Source organism: Anastrepha ludens, chromosome 2 (genome assembly GCF_028408465.1).
Source record: "Anastrepha ludens isolate Willacy chromosome 2, idAnaLude1.1, whole genome shotgun sequence".
Classification (NCBI taxonomy): domain Eukaryota; kingdom Metazoa; phylum Arthropoda; class Insecta; order Diptera; family Tephritidae; genus Anastrepha; species Anastrepha ludens.
Window position 1 is genome coordinate 182,192,239 of NC_071498.1, and position 17,709 is coordinate 182,209,947.

General features: G+C 37.1%; 1 protein-coding gene across 6 annotated transcripts in view; it reads left to right on the forward strand.

The window, feature by feature from the left end:
- Window positions 1–17,709, forward strand: part of LOC128855994 (sodium-coupled monocarboxylate transporter 1) — a 178,511-nt gene that overhangs the window by 114,686 nt on the left and 46,116 nt on the right. For all 6 annotated transcript variants that reach the window (XM_054091309.1, XM_054091310.1, XM_054091308.1 and 3 more), the window contains 2 exons: window positions 13,404–13,663; window positions 16,016–16,163. In XM_054091309.1, the coding sequence (XP_053947284.1) occupies window positions 13,453–13,663; window positions 16,016–16,163 (359 nt within the window). In that variant the 5' untranslated portion in view covers window positions 13,404–13,452. The remainder of the gene's footprint in view (window positions 1–13,403; window positions 13,664–16,015; window positions 16,164–17,709) is intronic.

Here is a 17,709-nt window from a genome sequence, read left to right on the forward strand (position 1 = left end):
TTCGAGGGCTACTTGTAATAATTAATGATGACGTTGTCAGCAGTAGGCTGCGGCTGAGGGCCTGGGGCAGTATTGGTAAATTGAAGCCAGAGGAAGTGCACTGATGCACATGAATGAAGTTTGTAGTTGGTAATGTTTGTTTGCACAGGCATATGAAGAAATGCAATAACAGAATTTATCTATTGAATGCAGAACAAAACGAGCAGGTCATACTTTGTTGCTTGAGTACACACCGAAAGTATTATTTGGTGGTGTTGCCTCTTCAAAATTGTTGACACGTATGTGGATATAAATGCAAATTGGGCATTCTGTATATCCCAGCACACAAAGAATAATTACAGTAGACTAACTGCAGTCGCTGCATAAACAAAACGAACAATTATTGAATCCTATTCTACTGTAAATATAAATAGCTTCTATATAAAGATGGAGTATTTTGAAGTTATCATTGCAACTTGGACAGTAAAAGGGGTCGAACATCCGGATTTCCACCTTTTATTGAATTAAAAAATGCAAGAGAATCGCTGATTTGTAGCTCTACTATTTTTTTATAACAACACTGTAAAGTGTAAAATATTTGAGTTCAAAAAGCGTAAATAAATGAATATAGAAAAAAAGTATTAAATTTTATTATAGTCTCGTAATTCATTAGGACTAACTATATACCCCATACGGAATGCCTTTATTCAAATCTAAGCTCTTGTGGAAAATTGCACCTCAATACCACAAAACGGGCTTATTTCAACTGTTTTAGAACAACATAGATTTATCTTCATATATCTTACCCAACTCGTTGAAAAATACATGAAAGGTGCACACGCAAACGGGAATCAACCACTTTTCCTGCGGGGAATCAATAAATACTTGCGAAATTATTCACTTGCCTGACTGACAGTACGTGTTGACTTGATGAAATCATTTAATTTGAAGCTCTCCCAAAAGCCCGCCAGCTTGCGGTTGGGTTTCAGCGGTTTTGTCATTTCAACGTTTATAGTTAATAAGCATGCGATAGTTTATAGGTATGTGAATATATGTGTGCCACAACATAGGCTCTACCTACATTTCGAAAACTCAAATGTTTTTTACGCTTTCCTACTAAAATTTGCAGTCACTCAGTGCAGGAACTTTCTGTGGCACCGTTGCGGTGGTGTTACAGCTTGGATTACAGTTCGAACGCAAATCCTTTTAATTTTCTGTTCATTTCTTTTTGGGGGTGTGGCCTTTGCCAAACTCACGGGTGAAGTGGCACCGAAATGCAAAACAATTTTTTAAGGGAAACTCTTCTGCTTTTTCGTCATCTTTAGTTTAGGGTAACCCTGTTTTACAACAATTTACATATTAAAAATGCACCCTATATAGGATATATACATAACGGATATAAGAAATATTAGTTTGGGGGGAAAGACATCCTCGTAAACTATCGATGAAACAATTTTAAAGCCTATTCTCGTTTTCAAGGCGACATTTCACACTAAAACAAATTATTTTTGCTATTTTTTTGTTTGTTCTATTCAGTTGTGAGTTACAGGGTGCTAACAATGAAAGTCAACAGAGAGAAAATTCGGAACATTTTAACTTTTTTCTTTGATAAAGGCGAAAATGCAAGCTAGGCCGCTGAAACTGTGAATGGTGTCTATGATGCCGATACTGTAACAGCTAATTACGTGCAGTTTTGGTTTCGTCGATTTCGTTCAGATATTTCTGATATTAACGGAAATGTCGATAATGTCGAAAATGTCAATGACATCACAGAAATAATCGATTGGATTTATTTTCCCCGAAACTAATATTTTTATGTTTTTTTTTATTGCTGCACAAATAACTAAACAACTTTTGAACCGGGTGTCTTGCCACAACCATTTCAAGCACATAAATACAAATTTTACTGGCAGTTAACATTTCTCATGAACCACAATTTTAAATTACACAAAACAAAACACCAACACACACAAAAAATACTCACATTTTTCATGCTTCCTAAGCCCATTACACTATCGCAAAACGCTTGTGGCATGTCTCCGCTACGCTAACCATTGCTTAATTCCGTATGCATTCTGCAATTTCCGCGCACATCGCTCATTCGACAAGGGAGCCGGCACGGGTGGTACTGACCTCCGCCACGCTCACAAAACCCCTTTCCGGCTGCCTATTGTTCTTAGTTGTAGAACGCGTACGCTAGAAATTAATTTTAACTAAACAAAACTTGTGCAACATTAGCAATTTCTCACTTTACTCTTTAAGCCAAAACGCAAAATAAATTACCAGAATTTCGCACAAAAGAATGGCTTTACTATATTTTGCAGTGGTCATGGCGGTGGTGGTAGTTATAAGAAATATAGCAACACATAGTTGGCTACGTGGTGTGCAAGGACACGCTACCCACTGCCACTCCTCCGAAGTGTACCGTTAAAGAACAAGGCAGCAGCCGCTGTTGCAGTTGCCGCATTGGCTCTGGTAATAGCTGCGTCACAAACTTGCGACACGCCATGCAAGGCAATAATGTGGCAATAAAAGCGCTCCGAACATTGGCAAGGAATATGGCCAACGCGGATAGTGAATGGCGAGCGGAAAGAAAACTTTATGCGCTTGAAAATAAATGAAACCAATTGAAACTTAAAGACCAACAAAAACCAAACAACTGGTGTTAGGGTAAAGTGAAAATAAACTCAGTTTATTTTTTTGGCATAAAAGTTTAAAGTGTTGTATTGTAAGTATGTATGTATGTGCGTCTGCATATAAGTAGAAAAAGTTGAGGAAGTTTTAAAGTTGGCTAATACTACTTAGCAAGCAACTAATTAGTCCGCTTTAGTATGTATTTGTAAATTTCAATATATATCTATACATAGAGCGTCAGAGAGAGAGGGGAAATTGGTAGGAAGAAAACAGTATTTCAAAATACCTTAATACTCTTTCAATACAATGTTCAATATTTCTATGAATAATATAACCAAATTTCAATGCACCAGAACACCTCTGACTGCGTAGCTCCCTACCTGAGTTGATTGAACTTAGCGGCTTTATTGTAATTTCAGCCGCTTTTTAAAAACCAGCCAACCATCCATCCGCATGCTAATTAGTTATAAATACTCCTTCTACTTATTCTTCTTCTTATATATGTATTTATCTACTGGCTTATGTGTTTTTCTCACCATGCAACAAAAACTATAAGTAGCGGCATAATAATGTCCTGAAAAGTGCCAGCGAACGTTTCAAATAGATGCTTAACAGCACTTTTGGAAATGCTTTTCTTTTTTTGCTGTATTGCAATTTTCCAATAATTTCACTCTCTGTATGTTTTATTCAAATGCTTTCCGGTTTGTTACAGCTGTAATTTCTTGCACCCTTCTGTGGCAATTTACCACTTGCCACCTTGCATACAGGATGAGCTGTTCATGGCAATTTAGCTGGCCACCTCAGCATAGGTTATGCTGCTCATTGGCTGATAACTTGGCTAAGCACTTTGGTATTCCCTAATGGCAGCTGTTTAATTATTAATTGTTTTCTGGAAGCAAAAAAGTGAAGCAGAAGTAAAGCTCGGGTAGATATAAAGCACTTCACCTTTCGCAGTTGACCGCATAATATTTTTGGTGCAGGTTTCACTAAAATGCCTTCAAATACAAGCGCAATGGAAAACAAATTTCCATGCGCATGTTTTTGTTTATGTTTCTTTTTATTTTTGCTCATTACAATGAAAATTTCTTCCATTACATTGCAGCGAGGCCAGGACATCAAAGCTTATCGGCTGAATATTTAGATATTTTTTTATTACAAAAAAAATATGATCATATTAAGATTTTCAGTTATAATCAATGAAAATTTACTTTTAGAGCCCTAAGACCTCCCTTATAAATATACAAAAATTTAGAATGCTTACATTGTACTGCTTTTCTGAAAATGGTTGCGTCATCGAGAGCTCCAAATAAACTGTACATACATGTTCGGGCGGTATACAGTGATCTCTAAAATCTTGAAAATTTATCTGCAATTATTATCAAATTGGAAATGGTGCCAAGAATTTATGTTGCATGGGGAGATATTTTCATTCCTCTTCATAGAAAAATACCTCCTTTCCGAAGGTTCTTCCTCACGCAAAAGTTGAAAAAGCTCGAGAATTTTCTTTGATATCGTTAAATAGAGGAGACATATTCTAGTAAGTGATGAAGCTAAAACGCCACTCTGAAGTAATGCGAGAGCGGTCCCAGGGTGAGCGACGGTTCCAAACGAGGGGGAGTTTTTTAGTCTGCAAACATACCATTGCAGCGACGGCAGCTTTGAGGATGATTTAGATATTTTAAACCTTCTCATACGCAATACAACGAAGAAAATAAAATTTAAGAATATTCTTGCAAATTTTGGTCAGATTTTTTATACCATAATGGGCTACGAATTCAATGGGAAATCTGGTCTGTATAGTAAAAGTATGGCGCTATGGAAAGACCGGTGGTTTGGCTACGCTTCTATTTTGCAGTCTCCGACTATTCTATCCTTAAGCTCACCTTCGAAAGGCTCTTCAAGACAAGTATACCGTCAAGAAGGGAGTGGCAGACACCAAGGCCATGGAGAGGGGGGTTGGCTATGGAGTATTTTCGAAGGAATTATGACTGAAACTATCCGTTCGACTACCAGACTATTGCAACAAAAATTTCAGAAACAGGAGAACCTCTTCAAGTCTTCAATGGAAGTCGAGCGCCTGTAGTTCGTGGGCCTGAGCGTTTACCAAGGTGTCGAGTATAATTGTCAGTTTTAGAGAAAAGCTCGGTACACCATCTATCGTTCTCTACCTTGAAGTATTTCTTTTCATACTTTGAAGTACACTTCAGAAATAAAGTTCTATACTTTCATCGCAAATTTTTGTGTCGAGCATCAAAGAGCCCAGTCTATACTTAAGCCTAGGTAGTACCAACTTTAAGTGGTAAAATATGTCAATTTAGTGAATTTTATGGCATGAACACAAAATAGTTAACTCTAGTAGCTTTGCTTTTCACTTTTCAACCACATTTGCGTACCAAGTACTCGTACACCATTAATTTGGCTTATTTCTATTAATCAAATACATTTGAGACAAATGTCAAAACTTTTTCCTGCAGCACCAATGTCAAGTGGCATTTCATTTGTCGGACAGGACTCCTTGCTTTGCGTACATTTTTTGTTGAAAACTGCGAGCCATTGGAAACCAGCACTTGCGTATGTGTGCAAATACATGAATAGGTTTATGTTTGCTTGCGTATGAGTGTGGAAAAATTGTGAAATGACCTACAGCAGCAGCAATAGGAAGCAGTTAGCAGGCAGTCGAGCCATGCCATTATCTAGTAAACATTCAACGATTGCCCCTCTTCCCCTTCACAGCTACACGTGCATGAATTGCTGCAATCTAACACAAACTAAAGAGTTGACCACAATGGGAAAAGTACTATAAACTCTTTGGCAGCTCGTTTGCCCAGGATTTGGAAATGCAGTACTCTTCAGGTTTTTTTTCTTTAATTCTTGTATTGTTCTCCTTATTGCAATGGCAAAGCAAATCGATTAAAACCTAAACAGAACTTAAAAAAAATGAAGAGCAGTGAAAGGAAAGTGGTGGGGAACGAGGAGTGAAGTGCAGCAAAAAAGTAATTCAATTACACAAGTCTTGTTGAGGACTTATGCTTTGAATTTTTTTCTGCCAAAAATCTGAATACAATAGAATATTCGTAGAAAGAATAGAAGTAAATGTTGAATGAGAAACGCAAATGCTGCCGCTTGGCAGGCTCACGCCCAAACATAAATATGTACATTAGAACAATAGCATGCCGCACAGCATGTGGCAAGCATTCAAGGTGGTCGGTTATGGTTCAAAAGTTGAAATAGATGAGTAGATAGGTAGTCGAGTTTTGGCCCAGAAAATTTTGATGTGGCAGCAAGCAGCCATAGCAAAGTGTGCTAAATGCAGATGCTTCACGTTCTAGGCTGGCACCTTGATGCCACTGTTGGACGGCATCCAACCATACAGTCAACCAGCCAGCCAACCGACAGGCAAAACAAACAACTGCTTCAAACAGCAACAAAAAGTGCTTGCTTCTAAGTTGCCGTCAGTCCAGCCGACTCAGCTCGTGTGCTCGTGTGCCAAGAGCGGCATATTCAATTTGTCGGTTATCACTGCAGGCCAAATCACGGGCCGCGACGATTCGTGTGATTTACAAGTAGATTTCTGCATCGCTGTTTGTGGTCTCTTTTAGGTTTCTCTACAAGTTGGCCTACTAGTTGGCTTACATTGGCTTGCACTTTGCATGTTCTCGGAAAATTGGGAAATTTATTTTTAGTACAAGTAGTTGTGGTTTGGATATTTTTATTAGCGTTGTCAGGAAGTGATAGCTTTATGCTGTGGCCACTTATTCAAACTATTTGTTTTTCTTTTGTTTGAGTTTAAATAACCACAGCCTGCTTTAAGTTATTTGACACTACTTTACCTTAGCATACTGCAAGGCGCACAATATTTTATTTGTTTTCCGCTCAAATTTTTTTTTTAATTTTTTATGTAAGAGCTTAAGACTCAGCCACCTACTAATAAATGAAAATAATCGATTTAATAGAATGCCAGAATGCCAAGTTGAAATGCACGCATTAGAAACTTTAATAATCGAGTGCAAAGTTCTCGCCTACTCAGTATTAACACAAATTTCGAAATCAAATATCAAAAGATGCTGTAGAAGTTAAAATGTAGTTGGTACAAAATTTTACATCGTGAAACTGAACTTGACTTACTTTTACAAACAGAAAAAAATGCACCAAAACTTTAGCGAACATTGTTTGCAAGCAAATATAACTTTTACTCGTACTTTATTTTCGGTAAAAACAATACAAATTGCATTGATAAAGCGGGCAGAAAAACTTTTATTGGTGCAACAGAAAGTGAACACAAATGTCTGCAGGTGGTTGCAATAACTCACAACTATTTTACAACAGCAGAGTATTCAAGCAGCACAGAACGTTTGCGATATCTAACGAATCCATGCATAAGCATTACATAAGTAGTTACATATACACCTACGAGGGATATCAATCCCGAATTATGGAGTATAAAATCTCGTCACAAAACTCTGTCTTTTTGGGAGAAAAAACACTCTTTGCAACATTGATTGAGTTGTAAGGCTTTTATAGCTTATAACAGTCCTACCATCTAACAAAAAATATGTCATCCGCGGATTGATAAAGTCTCGTTCATATTTAAGCAGAAGGTATATACGAGAGTTCGGCCACCGGCGCCGAATGGGTTGGTACATGACTACCATTCGGAAGCGCGTAGGCTCGAATCTGCGTGTGTGAAACACCAAATGATAGAAATAGTTTTTTCTTATAGCGCTTGTCCCTCGGCAGGCAATGGAAACCTCCGAGCGCATTTCTGTCATGGAAAAGCTCCTTCTAAAAAGCTATCTGCGATTCAGAGTCGGCATAAAACTGTAGGTCCTTCCATTAGTGGGAAAACAGAAAAAATACACGCCACAAGTAGGAGGAGGAGCACGTCTAAATAACCAGTGCGCGGTACTTAGTCGAATATGCTCTTAAGCTATTGGCACAAAATCCCTCCATAATAAATCAAAAAGTGGATGAAGAAGTGGAAAGTGAAAAGTGGAAAACGCCTCACTAGTGTACAGGAAGACCGAAATCTTATAAGCGACTCTCCCAAGGATCGTAAAAAGTCCTCTTCAACCCTTGCAGTTGCTCTGTCGGAAAAAATTAGAAAATCCGTTAGTGCTCGAACAGCTAGAAGAAGAGTTCTGAAAGCTGGTTTAAATGTATGCAAAGAAAGAAGCCGTGGATTTCAGAAACAAATCGGATAAAGTGTTTAGAACATACCGAGACTAACATTTTGTGGAGGAAGTTCGCTCGAATATTCTGTGGCCTGAGGAATCGCAATTCAAGGGAGGCTTAGTTTACGAGTATATCATTTCCAAATATCATCACCCAAAGCTTCTTACCATTTTCGAGGTAGAAACACAAATCGTATAAAAAAAATCGGCCAATCAGATCGAGACTTAAAAAGCGTCCATATAATCCTGCCTGGCACTGGTGTCCATGATATTAGGCCCAGTCTAGCTTCATTGTTAAACAGGACGCCAACTTCCAATTTGTGTCTACTACCGGAGATCTTGCAAGAGTATAGTAGGACTGTATGGCAGCAGATAGAAATTTACCAGAGCCGGTTCATCGCGCTTCACTAAGCAAATAATTCTGATACCATATCGCATCAATTCACGTTCGACTTTCTGAAGCCTCGCATTCATTTGTACTATTTGCGATATTATCGTTATCTCTAGGTATTTTGTCATTCCAAGTCCGACCTTTGTTCTTGTACGGCAACCAAATGACGATTGAATTGGTTTTGTTATCCTAGGCTGGTTGCTTGACGATTTGATGGCATATTGTGTTTTAGGTACTCTAACTTGGTAATAGATAAACTATCCGCTCCTCCAAGCAGATGTTTGCCTGTTTTCATCCTCGAGTGATATTTTATTTCCCATTTACCTTGCATAATGTCGAGCCTTCCCCAATCCGCCGCCAATGGGAGACAGACAACAATTCCGCACGGAAACCGGTTGCAACAACTTTTTTTCTAAAACAGCTGGGATTACAAAATGCGATCCCGAAAATCTCGAAATCAGTAAAATCTCGCAATCAGTAAAATCCCGAAATTGTACATCCTTTGTACCTACAAAAGTTGACAATGACAAAGAAGATTATTTATTTGTGTTGCACCACTTTCTATGTCACTGACACGAATTTCTGCTAACCACAAACAAAATAGAGTTTAGATAAAGGGACGAAACTAATAAATAAAAACTTAGCCTGGCTGATTGCTTACGAAGCAAAATTGGCCAGAGTCTACTAGAAATATGTTAAGGGAAAACTGAAAATGAAGGATTACTCGTATTACCCGGCTTGCCATTCTAGCATGCGGTGACTACGGAAACATTGCAAATGTTTAATTTTCACTTACATTCTGTGCTAAAAGTATTGCAATTGTGTAGATAAACAAACGTTTCTCCAATTTGCACTACAATCATTTGCGTTGCATTCAAGCTAAGCTGATACGAAAGTAAAGGCCAAATACATATGAGTATGCCCACGACTAATCAAATCCACCTCCATCGCAAGTGGACTAGAACTGATATCCTCTATGTTTTATTATACAGAAGTTGTATTATAGCTTTAATAAGCACAGGAAAGTATTAGATAAAGCTTATTCACGTTATTCGGTAGGCATTATTCGCGCAAATCGGACCATGGGTCTTGCGAAGAATTTTTCTCTCGAAAGCTTTTAATAACTGTATCCAGGACTCAGCGCCATACGGTAAGATCGGGAGGATAAGTGATTGATAGAGCGTTTTTTTCATGCGTCAAGAGAGGGCCCTGCTTTTCAATTGCCTACCCTACCCGTAGAAGCTCCTGTTGGCAAAAGTTATTCTTCACTGTATCTCTTGACTGACGTTTTTGTCTATGTTGATGCTGGATCCCAGATAGACATAGCCCCTGACTACACCGAAATCGTCAAAATTGTAAATTACCTCGATTAGGCCGATGATATTTGCCTCTTTGTGCACAACTATGACGACATGGTACGCAAACTCGAATCGGCCCGAGTATACTAAGTGGAACACAACAATGTCTCTAAAACAGCGTGCAATCTTTTACAAATCGTTAGGCGTATACTAACGATAAGGTGGCCAGAAACTACAACGCCTGTGTTAACTTCGTATCTACAAAATCATAATTTTCAGTAAATCGATAAAAATGTTTAGAGTTACTTAACTTCTATGAAAAGATATAACTTATTTGATACGATGCTTATAATAGATACGAGGTTTTTGAATTCGAACATGTAGATACGAGAAAAATCGAAACGCTCTATAAAAAAATTCTATAATCATTATGAACATTGTATGTTTTGTTTTACGTAAGAGGAGTGTTATTGAGAGTTTTTTACTAAAAACCTCAATTTCGAAAAAAATTAAATTACGATGTTAACATAGAAAGGGGACGATATATCCAGCAAACAGGCTGTGTGAATTGACTATGATTCATCAAAACCAATGTTCTGAAAATAAAATTCAATTTGATTGGTCCCCCGCTTAGAAAACCAGCTCAAGATATTACAAAGCAAGCCATCGAACCCACAGCTAGAGAAGGAAATAAAATTATGGTAATTAAATTGGAACTAAATAAAAATAATGTCATTGATTAGGGAAATATTTAAGAGTTTTGTTGGGCCCTTCTCTATGGAGCAGAAGGAATATTCAAGTTTACATGCATATATAAAAATATCAATTCAGCGAAAGGCAAATTCGTACTACTCAGCCTCAAAAAAAGCGTTTGCCAATTTATATACCTACCTGGATACCTTTTATACAGAATGTTCGTGCATGAGCCATGTGTCAACAAAACCTTGTGACATAGTATTTGTGTACGCCAACTTATACAGGTATAACTGACTGTTTTTTGTTGTTTTTTGAGCACACGTAAAAGGGCTAAAATGAAAGTTTTCCTGTAGCTAATACAAAGGGAAGATATGGGAAGCCAAAGAATCAGCAACATGATTTAAAAGGAACTAAACTTAAAAAATATAAACTTTATGCCATCTGCAGTTCTCAGAATGAATGCAAATTGGCGCAAAACCTAGTAGAACTTTTAACGCTTTTTAGAAATACAAGTTTTGAATTCACTAATTGAGTTTACCTTATTTGTTGAAACGATCAATCATTTATGCGTTTGTGATGTATTATGTACTTGAGGTGAAAACAGTCATATTGACAAGCATACATACATAAGTACATAAAACAACAGTGAAAAAAATAAAAAACTTAGTTGCAATTCACAATTTTACTCATATGTATTGTATATTTATACTCATATGTATACTAAATTTTCATACTAAATTCAAACCATTGCAATGATATAATAAAAAATAACAGAATGTACGACTATCACGGAAGTTGTCAGTTGGACAGACAGGACAGGTACCAATAACGTGCTGGATACTCTCTGGGACATCCAAGTTACAGACTGGACAAGCGGTAGAAGTTAATTCTTTAAAAGGCCAATTAGATTAAGGAGCCCTCCTCTTGTACGGAAAGATCAGACTTATAGCATAAACAGACAAGTCGGCACTGAAATAGCTGATGTTTGTAAGTAATAGCCTAGGATACAAATTGTGAGATGAAGATTTTTAGGCTGAGTTTAAAAATACCAAGAATTCTTTGACATTTAGTTTTTCTATAATATTAACTGTGGAAAATATCTGTAACCCGTGAAATACATATTTGCCAGAGTGCGTGGAGTCTTGAACTGAAAAGGAACAGAATTATGAAGTTTAAATTTGATGCTGTGCCCCATAGTTTGATTCCATAAATCCAGACAGCTTTGAGCACAGATTTGTAAAGAATAAGCTTGTTATATTTGTGCGAGGCTATCATTCGGGAGTGCATATATTCGAATCTCCGTGCATGAACACCAAAATGATAGAAAAATGGAAAACCTCCGAGAGTATTTCCACCTTGAAAAGCTTCTCCGATCGGAGTCGGCTTAAAACTTTAGGTTCCTTCATTTGTAAAACACCATCAAGGCGCACGCCATAAATATGTGGAGGAGGAGCTTCGCCAAACGCCTAAGAGAAGTGTACGCGTCAATTATTTATTTTTTACTTTTATGATCTGCAATTCATACGAGCACTGTCGACTGAGAAGTTTTTCAATCAGTAGAATCTACGGAAAAACGTTTCAATTTAAATAACTTAAATAAAATACCTAGCATAAGTATCGAAGCATAAGTATTCAAGTGAGGCACAATGCTTAATATTCTGAAAATATTAGCTCGTGTCGCTGCGCAATACACAATTACACACGCAATAACAAGTCTTGTTCGTGTTTGTGAACTCGTGTTTGATCGACAGCTTAAACGCATTGAACTACAATATATTTTTGCAATTAGGCATGGAAGCAATATTATTTTTGCTAAAAAGATTACATTCCAACTAGAAAACGAGTGAAAACTAACTAAAGTCTTAGTCACTCATACGCCTAGTCTTACAACTCCACATAGCCTCACATTAGTAATCCATAATGTTACTCATACGCACTGTATTCACTGTGTGCATAAATGTTAACATCAAACACTCCCATAGTAAACACTACTTAATTGATTTTATATGCAGCAAAAAATTAATTCAAATTTACCTCACGCTTTTCTATTTTATCTGGTATTACAAGCACGCTTTGGCTTTTAAATTTTACTTAACTATTGGACCCAACCGATTCAGCTCCAACTCCTTTCTTATACTGTGAGTGTAATTTTCACAAATATGTCCATTTTATCCTACAATATGCAGGTTTTTATAGCATTAAAAGCTTAGTTCATTTTGCTACGTTTAGTTGGTTTACTTAATGGTTGTGTCCGATGCTGATAGAGCAGCCAGCAAAAAACTCATATTGTGCCCGTAAGGTCACACATTTTTAGCGTACAAAAGGGATTAAGTAGTTACAGGCATGAATATAGCTACAAATGGAGGTAATAGTAAGGAAATATGAGAATTTAAATGCGGTAACGATAAAGGACCATTCTACACTAACTAAAAAATTTACTTACATTTATTAGTTCGTAGGAAAAATTCGAAATACTCAAGCTTTTAAATTTCGTAGGTTAAAAATATGCATGTAGAGGTATATTTAGCGATAATGGTTGTAAATTAAATGTTAATTTGTGCTGATGAATAGGTTAGGGGTGGCTTCACCATAAGTAGAGTACATAGCTCCACATGCGACTAATATCCACCTCTCATAGCTCTTTTGAAGTTTTAATAAAGTAGAAGCAAATTTTTGAATCTTAACCTCGCGAAGGAAGGGCAACTAACTTTTACATCACACATATCAAAGTGTTGGCTCAGCGGAACTAGGTCCCATCTATTCAAGAGTATAACAGGCAACCTAAGGAATCTACTCTTAGCCTCCTTGCTGAGAGAAACTCTTGAATTAATCAACCATACGATTTATAGCAATGCCACTGGATGTTTGCAATCTTATCTGCTGGGTGGCTATCGGCATTAACATTACCTTCTTTGGACCTCAGTTCATCAGGAACTAATTAGAATTTTTAAAAAATTTTGGAATGCCGTTTCAACTCAGACATAAATCCGTTCAATTTTAGAAGTCTTCTGTTATTTTTTATTATTTATGAATTACTTAATCCCATAATTTTTGATAGGCTCCAAACCATCCACTTTAGCTGCAGATCCTGATTTTGGCCGTTCCAATTTCTCATACATACATACGCACATTGTAGGTGTAACAACAACTTTAATTTTATAATAAATACATTTGCTTTGTTTTCTTAATATCCCACATCCTAGTATTAATTTCTCTTCTTTTTTTCTCTTACAGTTCCTATAATTATTAAAGCAACAAACCGAAAGCAACAACAACAACAAAAATGGCTAAAGAGCTACATACACTTGGTTGGGACTACTTCATGTTTGTATTATTCATTCTAATTACCGTCTTTGGCCCACTTTGGAAACGGATTTTTGGCAAGAAAAAAGAACGCAGCAAGGCTGATTATGTTTTTGCCACAGGTGGCATATCCATTGTGGCAATTATGTTATCAATTGCACGTGGCACGCTGGGCGTACGCACGGTACTGGGTAAGTTTTATACTACAGTTAATAGCAAAATAACAAAATACAGCTTTCGAGGTGTGCCTTTTATATTTTGAGATGGAGGCACCTGGGTATTGCCCATCAATATGGATTTAAGGAATTTAACTCATGATGCTTTAAAGCAAAGTACTTCGGCCGCTTTGGTGTACGGCCAATATTTGTTTGGCTTAAGTTAACATCAAGCCTCTATCTTGGCCAAGAAGGAGTATTAAATCATAATTCTAATTGTATTTTTGATGCTGAGATATCTTAAAAAGGGTTTGTTCGATGAAAATTGGAATTTACCCCAAATTAGGCTGTCGAAAATTAATATAAGGAAATATTTTACCCCCTTTATGTCTTTTAAGAACTCAAAATAAGTATCTTGCAAAGGGTTAACTTCCCGTCCCTGAAGTGAGCATCTGTAAGGGCTGCACAGCTGTTGTGACTTCATCATTTGATCAAAATCGATTTCCACGCTTGAGTTTTTTTAGCTTTGGAAACATATGGAAATCGCTGGGGGCCAAATTTTGTGAATACAGTGAATGATTCAGCAATTCACACTTTAGTTCATGATTTTTAGCTATTGGCAAAATACTCTTGTGACTCGGTGCGTTGCCCTGATGGAAAAGAATTTTTTTCTTTTCAAACTGGGTCTTTTTCACGAATTTTTCCTACAGCTGGTCTAAAATGTTACAATCTGAATTAACTGTTTTACAAGTTTGCAAGTAATCCACAATCAAAATTCCTTTCGCGTCCCAAAAAACTCTCATTCGTAGTAATGGGTCTACTCACAAATCCACTTAATCCTTTGGAAAACGCACTAAATGTTGCTAAGAAAGTCGCATTCGAATGTGTTTTTGTTGCATTGTTGGCGAATGCGGCGCTCATTGTGCCCACTGCTTCCTGAAAGTAAATGCTTCAGATAAAATGTTGCTTACACTACCCAATGAGATGCCCAGGGCTACTACGAAATCTCTTTCAGTCACTCGACGATTTGCCTGTGTTTTTTCTATGATGTCCGCTGTTGTTGCTGTTTTTGGACGTCCTTGACGTGGAACGTCTTCAAGGCTTGTACGACCACATCTAAATACAGCAACCCATCTATTTACTCTTCTAATGGATGGCGAAAAGCCCTTATACACCTTCAACATTCGTTCATAAATTCCCTTTGATTTTAAACCTTCCAAAAATAAAAATTCAATCGCTGCTGATACTTGATTTTAAAGTCGTCGATAATAAAGGGCTTGTAAACAAAAAATAAATTCAAAAATTGAAATGAAACTTCCCGTACCTTAATACGAAGAGTTTACCAACAAAACAGAAATAATTTGGACTAAAAGCAACGACCACTCTTTTTGAACCGCAAGACTTTTTGAACAACTTAACATTCATATTATTCTCATACTTTATATTCTCGGGACGTAGTATTAAATAGCTGAAATCCTTTATAATCTCTTTTTTCTGGCTAATGGCTTAAATAATCTCACTGGCATGTATCTTACAAGGGAAATGGAAGAATGCGGGACCCCTTTTAAGTGGAGCAAAACAAATACTCATAACGAAATTGATTTTAACGTTTTTTTAAGAAAGAAAAAAGCGTATATGTAAATAATAATCATTAGCTAAACAAAATATTTTCTTCACTGTTTTATTTTGCCATTTATTATGTCTACTCTAATGAAAAAAAAGGTCTACGCTACTTGTTTGCTTAAGTGTAAATTTTAGCTGCTGAATAACGCCAACTATGAGACAATTCACGTACGGAAATATGAGATCGCTGTTTGCATATCCGTGCGCCCTCCCCCCACTATCTGAATCTTGCGTTAGCACAACCGAAGTTTTCTGGGCTTTCGCGCACTCGAGGCAGTCGGCGCTACCTACTACACATTCATGTTAATCCGGTGATTTGTTGAGCTTGTTGAGCTAAGTACCTTTTGAGTAACTACATTTCTCTCCACCCAAGTTAGAAGTGCCACTGCTGATAAAAAAGTTGAAATTTAGCCAACCAAAATACGCTTGTACGGACTTCAAGAGATTACATGCAAATTATGCAAATAAAGTAACTGCTCGACTCTTGGCTACCACCTTGTAAATTTAATTTTACATTTACACCACCTACTACTACAACAAATTTCTCTTCTACTACGAAGTTATTTATTATTGTTTATTTAATTCTTTATTTTTATTTATTTGCACAATCAATTAAATATTCTACAAATACAGTACGTCTCGCAGCGCTAGCCACGGTGGCCTTCGGCCGTACTAAGAAATTAAAAACAAAATAATTTAATTTTTCATTTTTTTTTTGTTTTTTTTTTTTTAAGTAACTTATATACTAACACTCATTGCTTACAGGTTATCCCAGTGAGCTGTTCTACCGCGGCTCGGCAATGTGGGAGATTATCTACGGAATGGTCAGCGCGTATCCCATTGTGTGCTTCGTTTTTGTGCCAGTTTATTTTAATCTGGGCATAACGTCCGTCTACCAGTATATAGATTTAAGGTAAGTTGTATTTTTTTCTTTAATTCTTAACTATTTTCATAGCATCATGAGCGTAATCAATTCCATTGGTGGACGTGGGAACAGCTGCACCAATCGGCGTCGGAAAGCAATCGGATTTCTACCTGCCTTTAATTACAAATTACTGCAAAATTGAATATTTCAGCAAAACTCATTAGAGACAAGCAAACTAAATTGACAAATTATGTGGATATAGGGTGTTACGAAAGTAGTCCAAAGTATGTAACTAAGTTTGTTCCCAGTTCGAAATTCAGGCATCCAGTACCAGAACGGTTCGAGTTTATGCAGACGTTGTCACTTCAGTTGCATCCCCTTAAATTTGCATTTATGGCTCATATATTTAAAAATATCTTTACAAAGAATATATTCGTTTGATCTGTAGCGTGCAGTTACGTATTTGTACTGTTTTATATACTTGGTAGTGGGAGTGCTGTTTTTCATTGCGGGATGATTTTTACGGGGCGGTTCACAAACCTAGCGCACAACCAGACAATCTGGGTTGCTTTGCCTTCCGACATTGGCGCACTCTCAAACGAATTTTCGGAAGCTTGCTAAAGGATTCTTGGCCGAAACCGGAAATTATGAGCTACTTGGACTGTATGCAGAAGAGTCGTCTTAGCCACTCCCAAGTGAAAGCCAATCAGGGCCTTTCTCCACTTAAGTGGACTTCTACACATGGAACAATCCTCCTTTATAATTTGGACTCTCTAGGAATTATCTCTAGGAATTATTATTCCAAAACCTTTTTCCTTGCATAAATTTCGAAAACACAGCATCTATCTTACGATACGTTTTCTTCCACTATTTTGAGTTCAAAAAGGACTACATCTCTGATTTTTAAGAAAATATCGAAAACGTGGCCCAGATGATTATAGGCATTCACACCATAGCCATTCTTGTTACTCGAATTTTGTTACCGGTAGAGGTTTTTCTAAATTTTCTTAAATTTTTCATAGTCCAAGTTTTAAATGTCAGCTGGCACAGTCACGCTATACTACCTATTTGTGTTTGTGTGTGTGTGTGTTTTTGTTGTTGTGCACAGCTTCTGGTTAATACACTGCGTTCTTTCCAAGCAACTAGCATTCAACGCGCTAACAAAACCTTCAAATGTGCTGGCGACAACTTTTAATTAAGCGCAAGAAAAGCGCGGACACTAACAGCCAGTGCACGCAGGAGTACCAGAGGAGCGCTGTTTGTGCAACCCAAGTAAACAGGAAAACAAACACACAAACATTTGACAAATTTTAAATTATTTTGTGCGTACATTTAAATATCATTAAGTGAGCAGGCAACAAACACTCTCCACTCTCCGTCTTCGGTACCAACACCAGTTCTGACCAGTGGCAAACTGGCGCAGGTCCTTTCTATCGGCGCATGTTGTTCTTTATCTGAGTGGATGAGTTTGTTAATTTGTGTAGAGCGAAATACATAAAATTGTCACTGAATTGCTTTCGCATTGAAAATTAGTTAACAAATTTGTTATCAAATGTTTGCGTGTTTAGTGTACATTTAATTAATTGTCGACTCG